Here is a 25,236-nt window from a genome sequence, read left to right on the forward strand (position 1 = left end):
TATACATATACCACCTTTTCATTATCATTTACCTGTCATTACACTTAGGTTGTTTCCATGTCTTGGTTATTGTAAATTATGTTGAATGAATGAATATGGGGTGCAGAAATCTTTTCAAGACAGTGATTTCATTTTCTTTGTATAAATACCCAGAAGTTGAAATTGCTGTGATCCTATAGTGGTTCTATTTTTGACTCTTTGAGGAACCTCCATGCCATTTCCTATAATGGCTGCCAATTTACATTCCCACTAACAGTGCACTAGAGTACCCTTTCTCCATGTCCTTGCCAGAACTTGTTATTTCTTATCTTTTTGATAATGGCCATTCTACCAGGCATGAGGTGCTATCTAATTGTGGCTTTGATTTGCATTTCCCTGATGATTAGTGATATCGGGCACCATTTCGTGTACTTGTTGGCCATCTGTGTGTTCTTTGGAAAAATGTCTACCCAGTTCCTCTGCTCATTTTTTAATTGGATTGTTTGCTTGTTTTGAGTTGTATGAGTTCTTTATATATTTTAGACATTAATCCCTTATTAGATACGTGATTTGCAAATTTTACTCCCACCCTGTAGGTTGCCTTTTCATTTTGTTGATGGTTGACTTTGTTGTGTTAAAGCCTTTTAGTTTGATGTCATTCCACCTGTTGATTTTTACTTTTGTTGTCTCTGTTTCTAGTGGCAAATCCAAAAAATCGTTGCCAAGACCAATGTCTAGGAGCTTACAATCTATGTTATCTCCTAGGAGTTCTATGCTTTCTGGCCTTATGTTCATGTCTTAAATCCATTTTCAGTTGATTTTTTGGTATGGTATAAAATAGGGATCCAGTTTCATTCTTTTGCATGTGGCTATACAGCTTCCCCAACACCATTTATTGAAAAAACTATCCTTTCCCCATCATATGTTCTTGATGTCCTAAATAGATCGACCATATATGGGTGGGTTTATTTCTGGGCTCTCTATTCTGGTTTCATTGATCTATGTGTCTGTTTTTATGCTGATATCACACTGTTGTGATTACTATGACTTTGGAGGGTACTTTGAAGACAGGAAGGGTGACACCTCCAACTTTATTCTTCTTTCTCAAGATTGCTTTGGCTATTTGAGGTTAAAAAGTAGTGCTTTTTAAAAAAAATTATATCTTATTTAAATCACTTATTTGAGAGAGAGGAAGAGAGAGAAAACACAGAGGGAGAATGAGAGCGAGAAACAGACTCCCTGCTGAGCAGAGAGCCCCACACAAGGCTTGATCCTAGGACCCCGAGATCACAACCCAAGCTGAAGGCAGACACCTAACTGACTGAGCCACTCAGGTGCCCCAAAATGTGCTTTTTAAAATGCAAAATACAGGGTTGAGATGAAAAGCAAGAAAGAGAACTCTTCAGATGCTGAGGAGATAGAGAGGGTTCAGGTAGCAGTGAGTGGGGGCCTGCAAGAAGCAATCATAAAACTGACCCTGGAGGGGAACCCTGGGTGGTTCAGTGGTGTAGTGCCTGCCTTCCGCCCGAGGCCTGATCCTGGAGGCCCAGGATCGAGTCCCACGTTGGGCTCCCTGCATGGAGCCTGCTTCTCCCTCTGCCTGTGTCTCTGCCTCTCTCGCTCTCTCTGTGTGTCTCTCATGAATAAGTAAATAAAATCTTTAGGAAAAAAAACTGACCCTGGGGACATGTTCACAACACATGCCACATGCTGTGTGCATGAGACCTTGCAGAAGAATATTGCCACTGGAGATGGCTCATAGGTCAGAACTACAAAGTGCAAGTGAGGCTCAATAGTGACTGACCACCAGTCCCCTCTGATCACTTTCCCAGGTGCTAGGGACCCTTTGAAAGCTTTTAGTATATGGATCCTCATGAAAAATAGGTGAGGTAAGTACCGTGATCAACACTCCCACTTTACAGTTGAGGAAACCGAGGCACAGAGAGTTTGAGAAACTTTCTCACCATCACACAGCTAGCAAATAGTGGAGGTGGGACTCAAGTCCACATGCTCTGTCTCCAGAGCCTGTGCTAGATGACAGACACATCTCAGGAAGGACGAGTCTTAGAGCAATCTGAAAGAGACTTGAAATATAGATCTTTATACCATATGGAAAGATGAAATGAAACTGGATTAAAGACCTAAACAGAAGAGCTAAGATCATGAAACTCTTTGAAGAAATTATATGGGAAAATATTCCTAGCATTAGATTTGGCAGTGCCATCTTGGATAGGACACCAGAAGCACAGACAAAAATGACAACCAAAATCTGACTGGACTTCATCAATTTTAAAAACCTTTGCACATCAAAGGATGCTAACAACGGAGCACAAAGGCAACTCACAGAATGGGAGAAGATATTCGTAAATCACATATCTGGTAAGTGATTACTATCTGGAAAATATAAAGAACTCCCAAATGCAACAATGAAAAAAAATGAACAGTTCAATTCAATGGTGGGAGAAGGACTTGAATAGACTTCTCTCTAAAGATGAGACATAAATGGATAATAAGCACTTGGAAAGATGCTCAGTATCATTAATTATTAGGGAGATGCAAATCAAAACCATGAGATACCACTAGGATGATTATTACCAAACCACCCAGAAAACCCCACCTGTTGGTGAATATGTGGAAAAACTGGGAGCCCTTGCACATTGCTGCTGGGAATGTATAATAGTGCAGCCACCATGAAAAGTAGTATAGTGGTTCCTCACAAAATTATAGAATTACCATATGAGGGGTCCCTGGGTGACACAGCGGTTTGGTGCCTGCCTTTGGCCCAGGGCGCGATCCTGGAGACCAGGGATCGAATCCCACGTCGGGCTCCCGGTGCATGGAGCCTGCTTCTCCCTCTGCCTGTGTCTCTGCCTCTCTCTCTCTCTCTGTGACTATCATGAATAAATAAATAAAATCTTAAAAAAAAAAAAAAGAATTACCATATGATCTAGCAACTCCAATTTGGGGCACATATTCAAAAGAATTGAAAGCAAGGACCTGAACAGATAGGTAGAGATGGTTGCAGGACAATATGAATGTACTCAACGTCACTGAACTGCACGCTTAAAAATGGTTAAAATGGGGACACCTAGGTGGCTCAGAGGTTGAGCATCTGCCTTTGGCTCAGGGCATCATCCCAGGGCATGACTCCAGGATGGATTCCCACATCAGGCTCCCTGCAGAGAACCCGCTTCTCCCTCTGCCTGTGTCTCTGCCTCTCTTTGTGTGTCTCTCATGAATAAATAAAATCTTTTTTAAAAATGGTTAAAATGGTATATTGTATGGTATGTACATTTTACCACACCTTAAAAAAATACAGATCTTAAAGTGATAAAAAGGAATAGAACCCATGAAGCAAGAATAGGCTTTTGTGAACACACAGGAGATTTGAAAGAGAAATGTGAAAATGAAAAATAGAGTTATTAAATTGGAACAGTGAAAATCCCTATGGACAGGTAGAACAGCAGACTAAAATGCAGAACTGGGGCCTGTGAAGACATGACTGGGGAATCTCCTGGAACTCAGGACAGAGAAGGAGATGAGAACCATGAGCAAGGGGGCGCCTGGACAGCTCAGTCAGTTAAGTGTCTGCCTGGGGCTCATGATCTCAGAGTCCTGGGGGTCATGATCTCAGAGTCCTGGGATTGAGTCCCATCATGATCCCTGCTCAGCCAGTAAGTCTGCTTCTCCCTCTTCCTCTGCCCCTCCCCTGCTTGTGCTCTCTCTCTTTCTCTCCCTCTGTCAAATAAATAAATAAATAAATAAATAAATAAATAAATAAATAAAGTCTTTTTAAAAAATCATGAGAGGGTTTGTAAGAACTGTTTTATAGGCTCAGAAAATGGAGTTCTCTGGGTCATATAAGCAGTAAGTACTGAGATAAGATTTGACTCAGGCCTAATCCAAAGCCACCAGATATACTAATGTTAGAGCCAGGGTGGAACAAAAGGGGGTTTGAGAGATCAGAGGCACCGTCCAGCCACCAGATCTACCTTTCGTCCTCTTAGGTAAGAGCTGGTCACTAAGGAGAGATCGACTGTCAGACATCAGTAGAGGCACCACAGGGAAGGCCTCAGATTTTAGGGTCACTGGAAGAAGATGCCAGAATGGTCTCTCTTTCTACTGCCACTCCCTCCCCTTCCTCTGCCTTCTTCCAGGTAGACGCAGTCTTATCCTCCTCACTTGAGGAGGCAGCAACAGGAGTCTAAGCAATTTTAATATTTCAAAAGACTGAGGGGATAAGGCTGATCAGGATGTCCCAATGTTAAATTTCTTTGCCCTTGGTCTGTGGCTCAGACCTTTGGGTGTTGAATGCTGGTGCCCTCGTGCTATTCTAACAGCTGTGACAGGCAGTATAAACCCCTATGTTCACAAGGATAGGAAACCGGGTGTTGTGACAATGACCTTTGTCTAGCAGACAAGGAGCTTTTGAAACATCAGGCTGGGAAGGAGAGTAATTAAAAAGTCATTGGTAGTAGAAGGCTTGGAACTATTTAGAGGAGATGTTTATAAATTCCATTGTCCTAAGTATTCATAAACTTCTCCCCGATTGCATATCCAAAATACCACAGCTCCACATCCTGCTCCATGGACTAGGCCTGTACAACCTAGTCTATGTGCAACACACACACAGGCGCGCGTGCACATGTACACAAAGACACATAAATACACCCAGAGACGAACACACAGGGCAGCTGGAGATGATTGCGGGCTTAAAAAAACCCTGAGGACTAAAGGATATTAGGGGACAGTTATTGAGGCTTGGTCTGCCTGGGGTCAAGGCATCAGCAAAGCTAGGCACAGGCTCTCAGCCTAGGGTCCTAACAGAAGGGGCCCGGCTTACAGTGGAAGCCCCTGGCCCTGGCAAACTGCCAAATTCCATTTGGTCAGGTTCTAGACTTGGCATTTATTTATTTTTAAAAAGACTTTGAGAGAGAGTGAGAGCATGAGCAGGGGGAGGGACAGAGGGAGAAGCAGACTCCCCGCTGAGCAGGGAGCCCAATGTGGGGCTCGATCCCAGGACCCCTGGGATCATGACCTGAGCCAAAGGCAGATGCCTAACCCCCTGAGCTACCCAAGGTGTCCCAAGACTCGGCATTTAAATATCGGAAAATAGATTGTATGTTAACTAGAAAAAGGATAAATAACTGTGAATATACTATAATCTCATTTAAAACATGTGCTGAGAAAAAACAGTGGGAAGATAGACACCAAAACTGTCAACGGTGAATATCTCTTGGGGTTTATATAAAGGGCTTTTCTTTTCTTCATAGTTTGTTTTCTCATTTTTCTATAATAAAGATGTAGATTGAAGTTATGAAAGTGTCCCTCGAAATTCTACTTCCTCCAGCCCACGTTGGTTTCTCGAGGGAAGGCTCAGGGCGAGAGTGTGAGTTCGGGGGAAGGGCAGGGGCAGCCTCTGGCAGTGACTCCCTGCGTGAGCACTAGCCCTGCCAGCTTTGGGGCCCCTCTCCAGCTGAGGTGAAGCGATCTGGCCCTGGAGCCCACGGGCAATACTCAGGGAACGCTGTCTAGTGACACAAGGAGACACGGAGCTGGTGCAGGCAGGAGCCTGAGGTGTGTAAGGGAACCGTTCCACGCCCTCCGTGAGTCAGACACATGCAAGGCTGCTCCCCCAGGCAGCCAGAGGACAGCCGGGAGCCTTCCATATTCAGGACCTGCCATTTTATGGGAACAGCTGGGGCAGGGCTCCTGAAGCTCGTGGAAATGGAAGAAGGCCGGAAACCCAGAATGTCTGCTCCCCCTTTGCTTCCCAGAGTCCTCCTGGGCGGGTGCCGAGGCTGGCAGGGGCCGCCCGCCATGGCAGGACATTGGCCGGCTGCCTGGGCTAGAGGTGGGCGCTGGGGCCAGCGCTCCGGGGCATTTTCCCAGGCTCTTCTTGGAGGATGATGAAGACGCCCAGCGAAGTGACCCACTTGACTGCCCGGAGGCGGAGAGCATCCCTGTCCCTGTCCCTGGCTTCCCCACGAGGGACACAGACTCAGACGGGGGAGGCAGGTCCTTTAATTGTATTCACAGAGAGACTGGGAGGGGGCTCCGTGTTAGGTGGCCTGCTGCCCGGGGACTCGGGGGCAGGGGCCACGGGGGTTTGTGGTCCGGAGGGCGGATCGTCAGCACAGGATTCGAGGCGTGGTGAGGAGGGAGGTGACAGGCGGGGTGACAGGAGGCGGGCGCGCTGGGGTGAGCCGTGAGAGGAGTGGTGGGTCCTCAGCCCACGGCCCGAGCCCCCGGTCGGGTCTCTCGGTGGCGGACGCTCCCCGGCAGGCCCGGCCCGGTCAGCGGTCACCTCAGGAGTGTCTCAGCTCCACCTCGGAGCCAAACTGGGGCCCTCGGTGGGGCCGGCGGAGGCTGTGGTGGCGGATGCTGAAGAGCCGCTGGGTGAGGCCCAAGGTGGCCACCAGCAGGGCGACGCCCAGGAAGAGCAGCACCCACTGGCCCACGCGGGCCTGCTGCTCCTCCAGATCCAGGCCCAGGAAGTTGACGCGGCCGGTGCCCGGTAAGGGGCCTTCGGAGCGAGCTGGGCGGGAGAAGCAAGGGGGCAGACGGTGGGCGGGCGGCCGGGGCTCCCCAGGCCGGCTTCCCTGTCCTCGCTCTGGGACTGCAGCCCGCCTCGACGGGGGAGGGCCCGGCCGGGGGGGTGGGGGGGGGGAGTACCAGAGTTTGGCGTCCAGTTGTACTGAGGCCAGCCCAGCTTCTCCCCGTGCCGCCCGTTCTCCGTGAGCAGCCAGTCCAGCAGCGGCTTGAAGTAGTTCATCATGGCTGATGCAGACATGTTGGACTGGCCCGTGATCAGCTTCATGGCTTCCGGCCACGGCTTACTGAAGCCCAGTTTCATGGCATCCCTGGGGGCAGCGCCAAAGAAGGGAAACCGAGTCAGAAGGACAGGTGGAGAAGCTCACTGCTCCTGGCCCGGCCTAATTCCCACCCGCCATCCCCCCCTTCATAGCCTAAACCTCCTTTGGGATTGGGAGGGCAGGGGTGGGTCTGGGGGTGGGAGCGGGGGTAGGGGAGGGATGACTGGGGCCCAGAGGCTCTAGTTTCCTACTGGGATGCCACATGCAGGCCTGGCACAGGCTCCACCTGGGATCCCCAGTCCAGGCACCAAACTGGTGGGTGTTTCCAGAAGAGCCCCACCGGGTTCCTCAAAGCTGAGGAGTTAGAGGGTGGGGAATGGTCAGAAGAAAGGCAGAGAAGACTCACTCCAGGCGCTTCCCGGCCTCCTTAGATTGGTAGATGTCACACGTGTGCAAGGGGCCCTTATGGCCAGCTGCCTGACACAGAGCCTCATGGAATTGGAACTGAATGACAAAGCCAACAAAGTACCTGGAGTGGAGGGAAGCGTGGGGTGAGGTGGGGGTGGTTGAGGACCTGAGCCCCTGAGCCCTGGCCGCCCCTCATCTTCCACTGCAGCCAGCATGTCAGGGTGAGCTCACCCTCGGGTCTTCAGGATCATCAAGGCTCCCCATCTCCATGCCTCCCACCCGAGAGGCTCCCTTTACATCTCAGGAGGACCTGTTCTGAGGGCCTCTGGGATCACTCATAGGTGAGGAGGGTCAGGGCAGAGCCCTTCAAAGATTTGGCAGGTTGCTTCCGAGGCAATGAGGTCTTGATTCCTGGGGTCAATGTAAGTAGAGGCCAGGTGTTGCCTCAAGGGTCACCTGCATTTATCCCAAACAGCAGGGATTCCCTGGTAGAAATCTGCCAGTCAAGTCCAGAGCAACCTCTCCACCCTGGGTTCAGAATGTCCCAAACCACCAGGGCAGGCCTCCCACTTTGAATGCTGGGCACAAGCCATGTGCCACTGACTTTCCTGGCATTTCTTAAAAGTGCTTTGCCAAGGTTGCTGGTCAGAATTTGGAATGTGTCTCCTTTGCCCACCCTGCCTAGAGAATTATCTTCAACTGGCTTCCATGTGAAAGCTAATGCTGGCTTGGGAGCTGGGAAACCAGCAGAAAAGGCAGGTGCTCCTTACAGGTCATACTCGTCCACTGCCCAGGTTGGGCCTGTTCTGAGATGTCCTTGGGCCCCCTTGGTCCTAATGTTCTCTGGAACATCTGAGCAGGCTTTCTCTCCCTTCCTGGACTCTGGGAGCACAATTCACCCACCCTACAGTTGTTTCTTGACTATATGCTGACATCATGTCAGATGCTAAGGTGGAAAGGTGGGCACAGTGATCACAAGCCCTCCCTCACTGGGCTTCCATGGAATAGAGGTGGCAAGGGCTAGAGGTGGCTACAGCCCTCCTGGGGCAGCCCTCACCACCCTCTGCTTTGCCTCACAGGTGGCCTCAGCCTACCTGCAGCTCAGAGACACCCGGACCCCTCCCCTTGAGGTCTCTCCAGACCCTTCCCTCCCAGGGAGGGCCCCCAGATCCAACTGGGTCTCTAACCCTTGCTTTACTATATAGACATTCTTCCAGGTACAACTCAAATGATATCATGGGCAATATGTTGAATATATAGTAAAGGAATAACAATCTTGTTTAAAAACAAAGCAGTGCTTAGGTCATGATCTAGCCAAAGTTATGGGTCACAGTTAATAATGTTAACTATCCAACCAAGGTCTTGTAACCATTAGCCAATTATAATAGTTTCTGTGTTCAACTCCTGGAGGGGGAAGGCTCTCATCACATCAAAAGTGTGAAACAAGAGTGAACCTTAGTTGCAGGTGAGTGGCCTCAGCACAGCATGCCACTCACCAGCCAGGCCCCCCAGGTCACTGGACAGAGAGCCCCCGACAGGGCAGTGATGGCACTTTGAATACGGAATGACCTCTTCCCTTCCCCTTTACCTGATATAAGGCACACTTGAAGGAACATGGAACTTGGCCCCTGGGTCAAAGTCCCCTTGAGAACGGGCCACTGGGGGGCAGAGGCCCTGGTACTTCAGCCTGCCAAGGGGAAAGGAAAATTGAAGGGAGGGTTTGGGGAGAATCAAGTCAGGAGGAGTTGGTGTTTTTTAAGTAAAGGGTAGTCCTTGCCCCTGGAGCTACACAGAACACCCCAGACTCTGGTGTGTTGTGCCTCTCTGCACAATCACCCCCTGTGCACCTCATCACTTACATACACACACACAAACACACACACACACACACACACACACACACAAACATGCACTACGTGTACAGACAGTGACCTGAACACTCACACATGCAGACACCCATGGAGACACCCTCCACCCCAGGCCCCCACAGGAGCATTCTAGCACCTGAGGTTCCACCACTCCTGGTTGTAGTTCTCCTTGGTGATGCTTCCATCAAATACCCTCCAGCGCCACTGGTCAACCAGGTAGCTGAAGGGCACAAAGGCGATCTTGTCAAGCGCCATCTTCATTAGAAAATTGATGTCTTGCTCTGCAGAGGGAAGGGACGCTGGTCATCAGATCTCCAGCCATCTCACAGTGGCTCAGCCAGGACAGGTGTGCAGCGGGTGGAGAGGGCAGGAGAGGGCTATATCCCCCTGGGTCTAGCAACCTGCCTCTTGGGCTGGTATGTGGGTTCCATCCTCCCGGCTCACCCTGCTGGTGGCATCCTTGTTTTCCGTTGTTCTGTCTCAGCCTCTGTCTATGAGCCATCGAGTGTCCTCTCCCTGCTTCCCAAGCGCACTGCCCCCTCTCAGCCCCTCTGCCCACCAGGACCTCCCGTTCCTGTCTCACCGTAGCCACCGCTCTCGCTACTCAGCAGGTTGATGCTGTGGAGGTGCTTGGGGGTAGACACGGAGAGTGCCAGCACATCTCCAATGGCCTCATGAAAGCCAGGGTTGGCGCCCTCCCGGAAGGTCACAGGCAAGTCCTTGTACTGCATGAAATACTGTATGTGGCCCATCTCGTGATGGGCCACCACCAGGTCCTCCATGTTCACAGTGGTGCACTGCTTGATCCTGGAACACGGGGGCGGGGCAAAGGCATCTGCTGTCCTTACTGCACACAGAGCAGATGCCCATCAATGCTCTGTGCAGGAAACACAGCATTATGGGAAGGAAAACCAAAGGAGGCATGGAGTAAGCCTGAGAAAGAGGGAATCTGAGGGTTGGAAGCCCCTAAAGCATGGTCATTCAGGCCACTCTCTGCCTCCAGCTTCTCTCAATAACTCCAGCCCTCACTGCTGCCATGTTTTCTAACTGTACAAAGTACATGCTCTAGAGGCATTGGGACACTCAGTTATTAGTGTAGGAGTTTCTAGAATGTGGGTTCCGTTGTTTTTCATGCACACATTTTGTCTCTTCTAAGACTTAGGCTTCCTGGAGCAAACAACAGTTATTCTGAGCTATTCTGCCTCCCATGTGCCCAACACCAGCAAACATATTCACCCCCGGACGTCTACGGCTAGGGCTGAAATGTCATCTGCAGAGCTGTCCACACTGGAGGTCCCACCTTCCTCTCTTTCCTCATTTTTTCTCTTTTTTTAAGATTTTATTTATTTATTCATAAGAGACACACAGAGAGAGGCAGAGACATAGGCAGAAGGAGAAGCAGGCTCCATGCAAGGAGCCCGATGTGGGACTCGATCTCAGGACTCCGGGATCACACCCTGAGCCGAAGACAGACGTTCAACCGCTGAGCCACCCAGGTGTCCCTTTCCACATTCTCTTTTGTGAGCCAGTGAAATCCCCTATGAGGATTTCAGAGCCCTTCAGTTCAGTTGACCCTGTTTTTCTGTCATTGTATTGGGAGGGGAAGAGCTTCCCAGCATCCCCATTACACCAAGGTTGGGGTCTGTCCATCTTCTCCTATGACTCCTCATATAAGGGAAGACCCCCAGATTCTGTCTACATCTAGCCCTACAGTTGAAGTCCTCATACCTTTGGAGGAAGGGCCCAAGGGCAGGCAATCCAGTGAATCCTGGCTGGTTTGTTCTAGTCTCTCTATGTCCACTCTTATAAGAAGACACTTCGTCAATAGTGGCAGATCATCTTTGCCACTTCTCCCAAGACATGGGGTCTTCTTTCCCTCCTTTGAATCTGGGTTGGCCTTGTGACTTGCATTAGCCAATAAAGTGTGGCAGAAATGACTGCCAGTTTTGGATTTAGCCTTAGCAGGACTGGCTATTTTTGCCTTCTTTCTGGGGGATGCCAAGTGCCAAGTAGGAAATCTACCTGACTCTCATACTGGGAGGAAGCCCAGGCTAGCCTGGAGACAGAGATGTCCCACCAACCCCCAGCTGCTCCAATCATCCCAGTCCAAGGACTCAACATCTGAATAAAGAAGCCAACTTGATCCCTTCTGTCCCAGTGCATGCCACATGGAGAAAAGATGAGGAACCCAATCAAGGGCCAGAACCGAGTCCCCAGACAGATGGCCCCACTGAGCTACCCTGCCGTCTCCAGCCATCAGAGCCACCCCAGCTGAGGTCTCCATCATTGTACAGCAGGAGCAAGCCATGTCCACTTCATGTTGCCTGCTCTCCTGACTCATAAAATCATGAACATGAACAATTTTTTTTTATATCACTAAGTTTGGGGTGGTTTGTTCTGCAGCAATAAATAACTATCCTCTGATGAAGACAACTTCTGAGCCTCTGCCGATGGTGGATCTGTGTGAAGTCCTCAGTGCCCTCAGGTTCTTCTCTGTATCAAGGCACACACACCCACATAGATGGCCTGCGATACGCAGGGGCCGCCCCAGAATGAGGGAAAGCTAGGCAGCTCACACTGCTTTCACCCAGGACTGGTCAGGGCCCGAGAAGACCCTCATCTGGTAGACAAGATGCCCCTGCCAGAAGCGAATGGCTAAGCCCAGGGTCAGGCCCAATGCTCTTGACCCCTCATCCTAAGCTCTGGTCCCTATACTTGCTTTGCTTGCTATAGCTGAGGGGACAATAGTAGAACCTTTACTTGGCTCATCTCCTTGCTAATGGGCTCAGGATATGGTCCCCTGGCTGCCACCTGGACACACCTGAAGTCCTTGCCATTGTAGAAGTCCCAGGCGGAGGCATGGCACACTACTTCCCGCCCATCAGTCGGCTTCTCCAGCATTGACTTATTCCAGAACTCAAAGGGCACAGGCAACAGCCCCAGGGAGGTGAAGAAATTGTTCGCTTCTTCAAACATCCTTTTGGGAGTCCAGCCCTGCAAGCAGAGGGAGCTCTGCCAAAACTGGGGGCGGGACGAAGGGAGCAGACTGTGTGCTGCAGTCAGGGTGGGGGTTGGAAGAGGGCCAAGCCAGAGGGAATTCCTGTCCCACTGAGGCAGAGGTCTCCCCTCCCCTGTGCCCTGGGGCTGCCCTGGAGGAGCAGAAATGTGACCAGGGGCCCAGTGTGCACCTGCTTTATCATGGCCTCTGTGGCATCTATCTTGGGGGCTGAAGGGAAGGGTACCACCAAGTCATAGATGTTGGACCACGTCTGACCCCACATGTTCCCTGGAGGCAGATGGGGGAAGAGAAGAGAAAGGGGAGAAACAGGTGTTATTTCCTACACTCAGCACCATCACCCATGGAGAAGGAACCAGATCCCAGTCTTAGGATCTTAACAGCGTCTCTTGAGCACCTACTGTTTGCAAACTGTGTTAGGCATTTGATATGCATTGTCTCCAGCCTCCACATCCAGCCCACCAGGTCATTACTGGCTCTGAGTGCCAAGGTCTGAGCTCTATGCCCCAGCTCTGCCCCCATTCCCAGGGCCATTGGGCACAGGGCCTCCCCTTCGGGCTCTGTGTTCCTCAGTCATCAAGCTGATGTCCATTCTGATATTCTTGGTCTCACCTGAGTGGGATCCAGGATGGCTGGTCTCTTAGGCTACAAGGTCCCCAAACCTGGATGAATTTCTGGGGTCTCCCTCATGATTGGCGAATGGTCTGTGGCCCTGTTTGGCCTCTGCTCACAGTAACAAGCCCTCCAAGGATGTGTTCTCAGTGGCCCGACGGGGACAAGAACCCGATAGCCTCTGGCTTTGCTGCTCTCTCCACCACCCCTCTCTGTCTTCCACTACCTACTTCCTGTGTTCAGGGCATCTCAGTTTACAACCCCTAAAAAAAAAACGAGGGTCCAAAAGCTGGGATGGATCTACACTCTCCATACTCTCCTCTGTTCTCCTAACTCCCCTTAGCCTGAACCTTTTGTGTCTGCTCTTCTCCTTCCTCCCACTACATCTCCCATTCCGTCTGTCCGAGCCTGTCATCTTTCAAGGCTCTGGTCACATGCCACCTATGGGGAGGCCCCAGGTCTAACTCACAGCCTTTCCTCACCCCCTGCCTCCCCGCTGTTATGCCGTCTTGAGCTGCCATCTTGGGTGGTATGGTCTCCTGCATCATTATTATAAATTCCTCCACTGATCCATCTGGGTGACCCGCCCCATGTGGCTCTGTAGCAATTGTGGTGCTCAAAGCAAGCAGGGGGCTCATCTCCTTGCACCCAGCTGCCACCCCACCCCAGCTCTGGCCTCACATCTTCATTCCAGCCACCTGACATGCTGTCCAAAGATCCCCCCCAGCCTGCCCTCTGCCCTCTGGATAGCACTGGCCCTCCCCCCCAGGACTTGTCCTCACCCAGCAGGTGAGCTGGAATGGGGCCCTCCAGGTTGATGTGCTGGGGCCCGTAGTGGCGGTGCAGGGCCCGGCGCACGTAGGCGTGGAGGTTCAGGTAGAGTGGCTGCAGCTCCTGGTAAAGCTGCTCCAGGTCTTGCTCCAGGGACGGCATCTCATACATGGCTCTCCAGGAGTCACCTGCATCTTCGTAGCCTGCAGAGGGGATGTGGCCAGGCTCTCTGGACACCCGACCAGTCCTGGAGTGCCCTCAGCCCCACCTCCTCTAGGGACCTCCCTCTCATCAAGTTTTGGGGCTCAGAGGATGCTTCAGAGGCCCCTAGTAGGGCTGGAACCAGAGAGCTAGTGATACTGGCAGGAGGGACTTACCGTTGAGCCGGGCAGCCTTGTTGGCAAGTTCCACGTACTTGGGGAAAAAAGGGAGGATTGCTCTCCCCACTTTTTCTCGCCAGCTCTTCCAGGCCCACAGCAGATCTTCATATTTCCGGGATGTGGCCATCAGATTCGTCAGATCTGCAGGGACGGGTTGAATGGCTCGAGCCTCTAGCCCTTGACTCCCCTCCCACCTCCTATAAGGTGAAGTCAGTCACAGGGGTTTGGAGCTGGGGTAAGCATGGTAAGACTCGTGAAAAGGCCTGTACAGGCAACAAGTCTAGTGAAATGGGAGAAAGGGTGGTGCACTTTCTAGAAAGGTCTCCACAGGGCAACCGCCTCAGGCTTAGGGGGCACAACACTCCTGTGAGGGGTGCGCTGGTTTTCACATGAGTGTTTTGGTGACATGGCAGGTCCCCCCAGCCAGGAAGTGGCCCAACCAGGCACAAAGCAAAGGTCCAGACCCTGGAGCTGCTGCTGGTGCCCACTGATTCCCTGCTCATCCCTCCGTGGGAAGGACAAATGGTTTGGAGGTCACAAGACCCAAGTTCCTATCTAGTGTCCCAGAATAACCTCACGGGTCACAAGACCCCCCTTGCCCTATCTGTAAAATGGGGGTAAACCAACATTCATGGGGGTGAAAAAATCTAATGGGAGCATGAGGCCCCTGAGCAGGGTGTGTGCCTCATTGGTCTCTGCGTCCTCACGGGACCCAGGACATCTTTCACAAACTGCTCGTGAACTGGACGGAATACAAGGACAGCCATGGAGACAAAGTACAGAGAGCCATCCCAGCACCTTCAAGGAGCCAGAAGTCCTGGCTCTGTGTCCTGTCAAAGCCATGCCGCGTGTGTAGCCTCCTCCACATGGATTGCATGGAGCTGACATGCACGGGGCGGAGCCGGAACGAGAATGGCCTGAACTCACATGTCATTTCTGAAGCCCCACGCAGACCAGTGGTGGCTCCCCTTCCTGGCCACCAGCCTGCGCCGGAAGGCTACAACCATTCAGGGCCATACACACCTCATTATCTGACTTGTGCTCTCTCTCTCCCTGTTTTGGAATATGCTTCGTGATACCTCCTTCTCACAGAGAAAGTACATTCCAATGAATTGTTTGAAAAAAAAAAAAACATATTTGGAGAATTTCACCTCTGCCCTCTGCTGATGTATTCTGTTTTGTGGGTGCTTCTTCATCTTACTAATAGCAGTGATCTGATGGCCCAGGTCTGGATTAAGAGGCTAATTGGTGGGGGGTGGGGGAGAGGGTGAAGACTACACTCCCTTTAACGCTCTTCTCCATAACCGTGCGCACACACATGCACACAGCACACATACGCCCCCACAACACTGTGCGTGCATCCCCATGTATACAAACCGTAGGCCAAACCCTGTCTCAGGAAAACTGTCTCTCTCTCCTGTTTATTTTCCATTTCCCCTCTATTTGTCATTGTTCTAATGTGGGAGTTGGGCAGAGGGCCAGGAAGAGATGGTTTCTGGGTAGCGATTCCTCAGGAAGAATGTTTATGCCTCTGGCTCCCCAACCCTTGGGAGAATGGGTCAGGAGGGAGAAGGGAACATATCTGTGTGCAGGTACTTGGGTGTCCAGGGTGAGCTCTTTCAAAGGGAAGAAGGTAAAAAGGACCAGCCAATGTGGAGAGAGAAAGGGGACAAGCAAGAGCTGGTCCATTCCTTTAAGATGGGATTGGGTTCTATGAGCTGTGGCTTCAATTTGGGGGATGGGGGAGCAAGGAGGAGGCCAGAGAAGGTGGGAAAGACACAGATAGGGTGAAGGAAGGAAGGTACCTAGAGTTACTATCCCTAGTTGGGGATCTAAGCACTCAACAGACAAATTTGAGGTACCTCCTACTTTGAAGGGCAGAGGGCAGAGAGGAATAGAGAGGAATCCAGGGAGGGCCCAGAGGGGGCAGAAGGGTGGATATAAGGCTACGATCAGCTTGGAGATGAAGTACGTGCCCAATCTAAGTGGTGGCAGAGAAGCCCCACTGGTAGAAAACAGCGAGTGAGTCCCCCACGAGGTAGGAGCACCTGACCCTCTCCAAGGGCCAGCACCCCTAACACTGCCAACGCCAGCCTCCCCCATCTCCCTCTCGTTCCCCACGTGCACTCACCAGGCTCCAGCTGCAGACAAGTGCCGTTGGTGTGGCACACAGAGGCCACGCTGTAAGTGGTTTCCATGTCCAGCAGGATCTTGTTGTACTGCAGGAGGAAGAAGACAGGCGGCAAGCTGCAACCTTTGCTACCCGTTCTGCCCCTGGCACCACCCGGGGGGTGGGGGGTTACTATGGAGCTGGGGGAGTGTGTTCCCAAAGGTGCTCCCTTCTCAGTAATTCTGTGGGTGATGTCACCACGGCAGATGTCACAACAGATAGAGGAAGAGGAAGCAGCACGAAGGCCAGACCTTGTACTAGGCTCACTCCCCTGAGCCAGGACCTGGTCCTGGTCCTGGATCTTCCATTCCCTGCTCCCCACAAGCCACAAGCCACATACCTCTTCCAGCTCCTTGGCAGGGAGTGCTGCCCGTTCTAGGTCCTGAATTTTCTTTATCATCCGCTTGATGCTCGCATTTTGGAAGTTAGTCACGTCAAACTGCCTGGCCCAGGTGCCAAACTTGAAGGTGTGGTTTGCCATCTGTATGTTCTTCTGCAGCTGAAGGTATAGGGGGAGGCATGTCGTGAGGCCCAGGAGCTGTGTCAAAGGAGGACTACTGGAGGGGACTGGGGGCTGCCATGGCGGGGGGCTGTTTTATCAGATTGTTGCCTTTGCTCTTCAACCTGGACTGTCTGTAATGTCTGTAATGTCTTGCATGCGGTACATGTCCCTCAACGGATACCCATAGTCACACAAGACATATCCTGGCTGGGGTAGAGAAGGGGAAGCCCAGCCTGTAACTTGTTAGGATGGAGAAGGTTGGTATTAGCTCTGTGGCCTCTCTGAGCTTCGGAGTCCCTTCTGTAAAATGTGAATAAGATCACTACTTTTGCAAGGCTGTTGAAGAACAAAGGAGGCAGGAGATGTAAAGCACCAAGGAATGGTGGCCAACAAACAATAGTCTTCAAAAAACATTAGCTCTCTGTGGCTCACCTCGGTGTAACCTGCGCTTACCACATAGGCAGGGAAGGGGGTGAGGGGAAGCTAGCCCTCACTGTGGTGGCAAAAAGGGGTTGTCAATCTAAAAATCCACCCTTAGCATCACCTGTCTGTGCAAACCATTCTAGTACTAACAGCAGATTACTTGCTAATGAAAGACAACTTTGTTAGGCATTGAGTAGATGCCCACCCAAACCTGAAGCCGAGTATTATTTGAGATATTCCATCTAGATTTTTCACAAATTCTGACAGCTCTGCTCCCCTCGCCCCACCCCTCTGCAGCCACACTGAGGGAGGGAGGGGGCATTTGGCTCTGCCTTGGGTTTGGAGGATCAGTCCCTGAGGGGAGGAGCACATATGTGCTGTACGTGTGCGTGAGTGTGGGTGCCCATGCGAGTCCAGGGCATGGAGGGGGCCCCCCTACCAGGATCTTGCTGGTCTCTGTGGTGATATTGGTGTTATAGTTCCAGTTAGCCTCAGCATATTCATTCCATATCACGAGCGATCTCCGGTCATATTCCTCCACAAACCTTCTGGCCTCAACTTCATCGGTCACCAGGCCTGTGGAACAGAGAGGGAAACAGACAGGCCTCCCCTTGCCCTCTGTTGCAGGTTGGCCTGCTTCTTCCCCCAGAACTGCCCCCACCTCCTGCTCCTTTCCTTCCAGGCCCCGTCCTGCCCCCCAGCTGCTACCACTTGGGCTCTGGGTTGTCTGGCTGCTGCTTGTTGCCTGGTGAGTTGTCTGGCGAGTTGTTGTCTGGCTTCTGGTTTTTGCCTGGCTGGTTGTTCCCTGGGTGGTTGTCACCTGGTAGGTGGCCTCCTGGCTGGGGACCAGCATAGGGTGCCCACAGCAGAGCAGGAGGAGAAAGAGGCTAGGCAGTCCTGGAGCAGCCCAACCTTGGCCCATGGCCGCAGGACACCAGAGCCCTGTAGCCACAGCCCTCTGGCCAATAAGAGTGGAGCCTGTAATGTGATCTCATAGAGCAGTGTGCCCACCAGCCTGCCCCCCCCAGGGGGGCACTTAGATCTAGACACACCCTCCCTAGAATGCTGGGGAAAAAGACATGCCCATTCTCCGCCCGGGTCCCTGTGATGAGCTAAGGGTGCTGCACAGTCTTTTGGGGTAGGGTGCCGGGGCCCAGCTGTTTGCTGCTACCAGGAACCAGGAACCAGGAACCAGGAACCAAGGGGACTGGGTCCGGAGCCCGGAATTGAGAACTCACTTTAGCACCCGCCCCACCCTCACTCAGGGCTTTACCAATGTCCTGTGGGTAATTGTTGGGCATCGGTGGCCGCCACTGGTATTCTGGCCATCCCAGCACCTCGCCGTTGCGCTTGTTCTGCTCCTGCAGCCATCGGCTGACGGGCTGGAAGTAGTCGAGCAGTGGTTGAGCGTCCAGGGTGTCTGAGCCAATCGCCTCCCTGAGCACGTCCTGCCAGGGCCTTGAGGAGCCTGCCCGCAGTGCCTCCCTGTCGGGCAGAGTGGGCACGGTGGGTACGAGGCTCAGGCCTGCATCCCAGCCGGGCCTCTGGCCCACCTCCCAGAACAGCAACAGCAGGACTCTGGAGACTAGGAGCTTGGCAGGGGAGCAGGGACTCCGTAAATACTTGATGAGAGGCAGACGGGCGTGGAAAGGAAGAAAGGCACCCTCCACCAGGAGCCCCGTGGCTCTCCTATGAGCAGCCTGTCGCTTTCCAGACACATCTCCCTCCTGCCTCTCCCCTCGCCTCCCACTGGCCCTCCCCATGCCCCTACACACCGGAGCTTGGCCCCCGCCTGGGTGGACTGGTAGATGTCACACGTGTGCAGCGGGCCCTGGTGGCCTGCCTCCTTGCACAGGGCTTGATGGAACTGGAACTGCAGGACAAAACTGACGAAGTACCTGCCAGTACAGGAGGGGCATTAGGGGGGCGGGGGGGGCCTCGCCCAGGCCCCATGCAGCTCCTCCCGGGGCAGAAAGGGGCTGCCTTAGGGGAGAAGAGAGAAGCCAGCGGGCGCAAGAGAGAGGCCTACTTAAATTCAGGCTCTGGGGGCGAGGGAGCAGAGGATCATGGGGACAAATGGTGGGACAGAACTGGGCAGGAGGGGGCCGCTAGTACCTGATGTATGGTGTCACATTTGGGACGTGAAACTTAGCTCCGGCGTCAAAGTGGGTTTCATTTCGGGCAACTGGAGGACAGATCCCCTGATACTTGGTTCTAGAAGAGAGTGGTTCAATTGTCTTAGGACAGAAGTGTTGTGCACTTCTGCTGCTTTGGCCTTTGCAGGTGTTCCCACCAGGCTGTCCCTTCCCCCTTTTGGTGAATGGTGGAAGACTTCCTGGAGGAGGGAGTTTTAGGTAGGAAAGAATAGGTAGGGAAAAGGGTGGAGACAACATCAGCCACGTTGGGGTTAGGCCCTTTCCTGCTCCCTCTTTACTCACCGAAGATACCACCAGTCAAAGTTGTAGCGGGAAGGGGGGGTACGCCCACTAAAGACCCCCCAACGCCACTGGTCTACCAAGTAGCCGAAGGGCAGGAAGGCAATTTTTTCCAGTGCCATCTTTAACAAGAAATTGATGTCACTTTCTGTTGGAAGACAAGATGAGAAGAGTGAGGTCAGAAGGAGATGCGAGTCCAGCTGGATAGGGTGGGACTGGGCAGGAGCCAGCAGGAGGCGGAGTCGGCAGACATAGAGAAGGGAAGGCCAGCCTTCACGACCATAGAGCCCTGCTTGGGAGAGGGTCCTTGGGCAGTGTCCAGTTGGGACTTGGGGTGAGCTGTGAGGCTCCAGGTGGATCCCCAGAGCCTCCTGACCTGGGGCAGAGAGGAAGAACCAGGAAGCGCAGGTGGGAGCGTGGGCAAGCTGTCCTGCTGTGGGCTGGAATAGGGTCCAGGTGGGGCTGGGCTGGGTCCTCTCCACCTCCCATACCTATGTCATTGCTGACATTGTCCAGCAGGCCAATTTTGTAAAGATGTGCAGGAGTGGAGACGGAGAGCGCCAACACATCCCCGATGGCCTCATGGAAGCCGGGGTTGGCCCCTTGGCGCAGGGAGACAGGCTGCTCTTTGTACTGCAGATAGTATTGCACATGGCCCATCTCGTGGTGCACCGTGGACAGCTGGTCCATCGTAACCCGCGTGCACTGCTTGATCCTGGGGCAGAGAGATGGTGAGCGTGAAGGTGAGGGACAGGGCAGGGCAAGGGCCAGAGCACAGGGAGGCTGGCACCTAAGGGAAAGGAGCCAAGCGGACACGGCCCTGCGCCTCCAAGGAGCTGGTGGAAACATATAAATGCTTTGCCTTGTCCAGCCCACACTCAGGTCTTTCTCCTCCACTCCAGTGTACAGAGCCGCCACCTGCCAAAGCTGCCAAGGGAGGGCAGCCCAAAGGGTCTCATACACCCAATGACCTTGGAAGAGACCCAGCGGCCCCCAAACAGTATTGGGGCTGGGGTGGAGGTGGACCTGGAAACTGGCTTTTCCGTGCCCAGCGAGCCCACCCTTCCTGGAGCTCCAGACCGCCCCCCCTTCCCTCCCATGTCTAGACCTGAAGTCTCTCCTGTTGTAGAAGTCCCAGGCAGAGGCATGGCACACCACCTCACGCCCGTCGGTTGGTTTCTCCAGCATGGACCCTGCCCAAAACTCAGGAGGCATGGGCGAGAGCCCTAGGGAGGTGAAGAACTCCTCTGCCACCCGGAACATGTGCGTAGTGTTCCAACCCTGGTGGGGGGTGTGCAGGTACAAGTCAGGGACCAGCTATGGGAGCTCACTGTGGTTGTCCTGGGGTGGGTGGGGGGCAGGCCTAGGGTTGGCTCCTTTCCCATGACGGGAGTCTCTGCTCTGCGGCCTCCCTTCCCAGAAGCAGAGCCCCTATTAACCACAGTGGGAAAACAAAAGTAGATGGTTACCCACACTCCACTTACCTGAGGGGTCCTGGAGGGGGGGGTTGGCACTTCAGCCAGGACACAGGCCTCAACTCACGGTTTGTACATACACTCCAGGCCGTAGAAAGGGACGGAGCGAGGTCCCTCCCCTCCCCATCTCCCTCATGTGACTTCTTTCTCCCCTTCTCCCCATGTCTGACTCCTGTGTGCTACCCCCACCCCAGCCTGACTCCGAGCTTACCTTGCGCACCATAGTGCTGGTAACATCGAGACTGGGCTTGTCGGGGAAAGGCACCATCATGTCATAGAGGTTGTCCCAGCTCTGGGCCCACATGTCTCCTAGACAGAGGAGGGAGGCCAGACAGTTTAGCTCCCTGCCTGGCCAGTGTCCTCCCTGCCCGCTTCCCCAGGTGTGTCACTGAGCAGGACTCTGGGTCCCTGGCACCTGGAGCCTGGGCACTCAAGTGTAGCAGCCTGCTCAGCATCTCAGGCCCACTCGCACTCCCAAATGCTCTGGGTTCCCCAGGGTTGACAGGGGGAGCCTAAGTTCCTTCCCTATGCTACCAGGGTCCCCGACTCCTGATGCTGAGGCAGGCCCTCCAAAGGGCTTGCTTCCTGGAACATAGTCTAAGATCATCATTCCTCCCGCATTGGACCTGGAGTCAAAGTCTTCACTGTGACTCCTAGCTCCACCTTTTACTAGTTCTCTGCCCTCTGCTAAGTCGATGTGCCTCCAGCCCTGGGCACCCTGTCTGAAAAGTAGGAACAGTACTGACGATTGAGAAGGGCCACCTGCCTTAAGGGGTTGTTGAGGGAGTCACATGGGCTCATGTGCAGGAGTGCTCTAGAATGTGACACAGGTGGAGGACAATCTGTGGGACACGCGTGGAGGGAGACAAGGTGACATTCTTACCCAGCAGGTGAGCCGGGATGGGTCCCCTGAGGTTGATGTATCTGTCTCCATATCGGCGGTGCAGTGCGCGGCGGACGTAGGCATGGAGGTTCAGGTAGAGGGGCTCTACTTGATGGTAGAGGTGCTCCAGATCCTCCACGAAGGTAGGCGACTCATACCAGGAGCGCCAGTAGGCCCCTGTGTCTGAGAAGCCTGGGGGGAGGGTGGGGAGTGTTGGGGGTGCAGCTCAGGCCCCAGGCTGGGGCACCCAGCTACTGCTTCACCATTCTCCTGGCTGCGGGCCCGTGTATCTGCCAGCTAGTTAGGAAAGACGGCTTGGGGGCTGCTGCTCTAAGACTTTCCAACTAGGGGTTGTTCTAACTCCAGCTAGATAGATCCTGGAGAGGTGAAGATGAGCGCTAGGGCTTCAAAGTGTGCCAGGAGGCGCAGTGTGAGGGCCGCACAGCCGCCTGGATGAAGGCAGGTGGGGCTTGAGCTGGTTCCACCATCCACTACCTACCTGTGCCTTCTTGAGTCAGTATATGGAGTCATTGTAATGGCTGCTCTGTGTGACTCGGGGGTTGGGCTCCGTGGGGCCAGGGGATGGGGGAGCACCCAGCAAGGTGGGAAGGGCAGCACTCACTCCCACCATGGATGGGGTGGGCGAACTCACCATCCTTCTGGTAGGCCTCATTGCTGAGGACAGTGAAGTTCTGGTACAGGGGCTTCAGCGGGGTGCCCACAGCATTGTGCCAGCCCTCCCAGGCATAGAGCAGCAGGGCGTAGTTTCTTGAGATGGCCATGATGTGGGTGAGCTCTGAGACACAGGGGAGCAGGGTCAGTTGTTTCCACCAAGGCAGCAACGGTCTACAGTAGAGCTCACATGCCAGTCCTCACCATCTCTATCTGCTTCCTCAACATCACATGGGGATGGGGTTCAAGTCCAAGTTCAGTCACCGCCTTGCAATGAGGGCAAACCCCTCTCGACTCTCTGGCCTCAATGCCTTCTCAGTCCTCTGTCTTTCAGAAACCCATACACCAAATCCCTCGATGGAGACACTTTGAAAACCCCCTTTTCATCACAGTGTCCCCAAAGGCAAGGGCTGCCCACAGGCTGGGCGGGATGGGGCTGGGAGCTATGCAAAGCAAGCACTCAAGAGAGACCCTTGTCCCCACGGAAGTGAGGCTCTAAGGGAGGGGATACAAAGAGGATGTGTCCAGAGGCCAAAACCCAGACAGATCCTTCACAGCTCTCATTGGTTGGAGTGCTAACCTTAGGCCACCTGGTAGATGAGGGGGGTGTGGGTGTGGGAGGAGAGAAGGAGGGTCACAAGGGGTCTAAGGCCTGTGGAGGGCTCTGGGGAGACTGAAAGGACCCATGAAAGGGAAAAAACACAGGCGGCCAGGAATAAGGCTAGTGGGAATAGGAGAGGCCAAAGCACCCATGGAGGCAGGGATGGTGTGGGAGCTGGAGGCTGGAGTTTCAGAAATCAGTCTGCTGGGAGAAGCAGGGATGTGGGAGCATCTGACTGTTCAGCCCTGGTTGGAGGTCAATACCTTTGGGTTTACCCACTCCCTCCATGGGCCCTCCCTTTTTTTTTTTTTTTTTTAAGATTTTATTTATTCATGAGAGACACACAGAGAGAGGCAGAGACATAGGCAGAGGGAGAAACAGGCTTCTATGGCGGGGAGCCTGATGGAGGACTCCATCCTAGGACCCTGGGACCATGACCTGAGTCAAAGGTAGATGCTCAACCACTGAGCCACCCAGGTGCCTCAGGGCCCTCCCATTAAACACACCCTCTTCCTGGGTGCAGCTGGGCCTTGGGGTAGGGCTGGGAAGCCCCAACCGAGACAATAGAGACAGAGCCATACCTGGGTCCAGGGACCAGCAGATGGCAGTCTTGTTGGGGTAGAAGCAGACCCTGGCTGTGGAATAGATCCTGTTCATGTTGCTCAGCAGAGCGTTGTACTGGAGAGTTAGAGTTGAGAAAATGTTAGCAGTGAACACCCCCAGAGACAATCTGGTGGCGCCCCTCTCCTCTCTTTGCTAGGATGAAAAGGAGGCCTGGAGAGGGGACGTGGCTAGGACACTCAGGACACTTCTGATCACTAATCTACTGATCCCCCTCCCAGTGGGGCAGCCTGTGGATGCGGAAACAAGTGTCCTTAGAATTTGGGATGGGGTTCAAGTCCAAGTTCAGTCACCGCCTTGCAATGAGGGCAAACCCCTCTCGACTCTCTGGTCTCAATGCCTTCTCAGTCCTCTGTCTTTCAGAAACCCATACACCAAATCCCTCGATGGAGACACTTTGAAAACCCCCTTTTCATCCGTTTACTTGAACTTCACATTCTACACCCCATCTCTAAGAGAAATCAATGTTTCAGGAAGCCATTCTGGGCTCAGAGGCTTCTCCTGCAGCCAGGGTGCCTCCCACCCAGGGTCCCTTCCTGCCAGGCTCCCCCGCCAGCGCCCGGACGCCCTGGAGGCAAGCTGGCCACTTCTGCCTCGCCGCCCAGGTCCCGAGGGCCCACCTGCTGACGCTTCTCCACAGGCAGGTTGGCAGGGCCCAGGGTGCGCACACCACTGATGACTCTTCGCAGGACTGGGTCGCTGAAGTTCTGCCAGATCGGGTCATACAGCTCCTTGGCCTTCTGGCCCCAGACCTCAGCAAACTCCTGGTTGAGCAGGGCCGCTTCCTCCTGCGGGCACCGGGGGGATACAGGGAGGCCATGGCTCCTTAAACGGGAGGAAGGCGGGGGGCTCCCGGACACTGGGGCCTCCTCTCGGGCCTGCGGGGTCAGGAACTGGGGGAATCGGCCTCAGGTGGACGGTGGAGCAGAAACGGGGGCCAGAAGAGAGGCGGCTGGAGAGGAGGGTAAGGAGGCGGCGATGAGCAGGGGCAGGAGCCGTGAGGGGCAGGCTGAAGCCACCGGGGCCGCGGCCGGAGCGAGCGGGCACCCTGACCCAGCCCGAGGTCGTCCCGGGGCGCCGCCACCGGGGGGGGCTCGAGGCCAGGGGAGCCGGCTCCGTCCCCTCGGTGCTCGCACCGGGCACGGACCATGCGCCCGGCACCGCGCGGGGACACCACCGCGGGTCTGCGGGGCTCGGCGGGGTCGGGGGCTCCCCGCCCCCCAGCGCCGGGCCGCGGGCCTGTGATTGGGCGCCCGGGCCCCGCCCCGCCCCCGCCCCGGGCCCGCGCGCCCACCTGGCGCCGCGCGTTCTCCTCGGTGATGTTGGTGTCGTACGCCCAGCTGGCCACCGTGCTCTGGTACATCACCAGCTCGGCGCTCGAGTTGAAGCTCTGCACGAAGAGCTGCGCCCCGGCCTCGTCGGCGGCAAAGTTTCCGGGCTGCAGCTCGGGGTCGAGCGCCAGGGCGGCGGGCGGCGGCGGCGGCGGCAGGAGCAGCGGCAGCAGCAGCAGCAGCGGCAGCGGCAGCGGCAGCGGCAGCGGCCCCCGCCCGGGACGGCCCGGCGCGGCCCCCATGGCGCGGTGCGCGGTGCGCGGTGCGGGTGCGC

General features: G+C 54.2%; 1 protein-coding gene across 2 annotated transcripts; it reads right to left on the bottom strand.

Moving 5' to 3' along the window:
* Positions 1–5,983: 5,983 nt before the first annotated feature.
* ACE (angiotensin I converting enzyme) lies at positions 5,984–25,204 on the bottom strand. 2 transcript variants are annotated; one of them, XM_038546924.1, is made up of 25 exons: positions 24,926–25,204; positions 24,252–24,419; positions 23,592–23,688; positions 22,390–22,533; positions 21,738–21,929; positions 21,066–21,163; positions 20,488–20,660; positions 19,871–20,094; positions 19,383–19,527; positions 19,060–19,158; positions 18,720–18,842; positions 18,218–18,429; positions 17,384–17,520; positions 16,360–16,518; positions 15,981–16,068; positions 13,847–13,990; positions 13,481–13,672; positions 12,259–12,356; positions 11,892–12,064; positions 9,654–9,877; positions 9,207–9,351; positions 8,791–8,889; positions 7,201–7,323; positions 6,655–6,842; positions 5,984–6,517 (listed from the first exon to the last, which is right to left on the bottom strand). In XM_038546924.1, the coding sequence occupies exons 1-25, from the start codon at positions 25,202–25,204 to the stop codon at positions 6,288–6,290; spliced, it is 3,954 nt and encodes a 1,317-aa protein (XP_038402852.1). In that variant the 3' UTR covers positions 5,984–6,287. The 2 variants fall into 2 exon arrangements, with proteins under 2 accessions (XP_038402852.1, XP_038402853.1); XM_038546925.1 differs by lacking the exons at positions 18,218–18,429; positions 18,720–18,842; positions 19,060–19,158; ... (7 more) ...; positions 24,252–24,419; positions 24,926–25,204 and adding an exon at positions 17,653–17,925 and having other exon boundaries at positions 6,288–6,517.
* Between the last annotated feature and the right edge of the window lie 32 nt (positions 25,205–25,236).

The sequence above is a fragment of the Canis lupus genome, chromosome 9 (genome assembly GCF_011100685.1).
Source record: "Canis lupus familiaris isolate Mischka breed German Shepherd chromosome 9, alternate assembly UU_Cfam_GSD_1.0, whole genome shotgun sequence".
Classification (NCBI taxonomy): domain Eukaryota; kingdom Metazoa; phylum Chordata; class Mammalia; order Carnivora; family Canidae; genus Canis; species Canis lupus.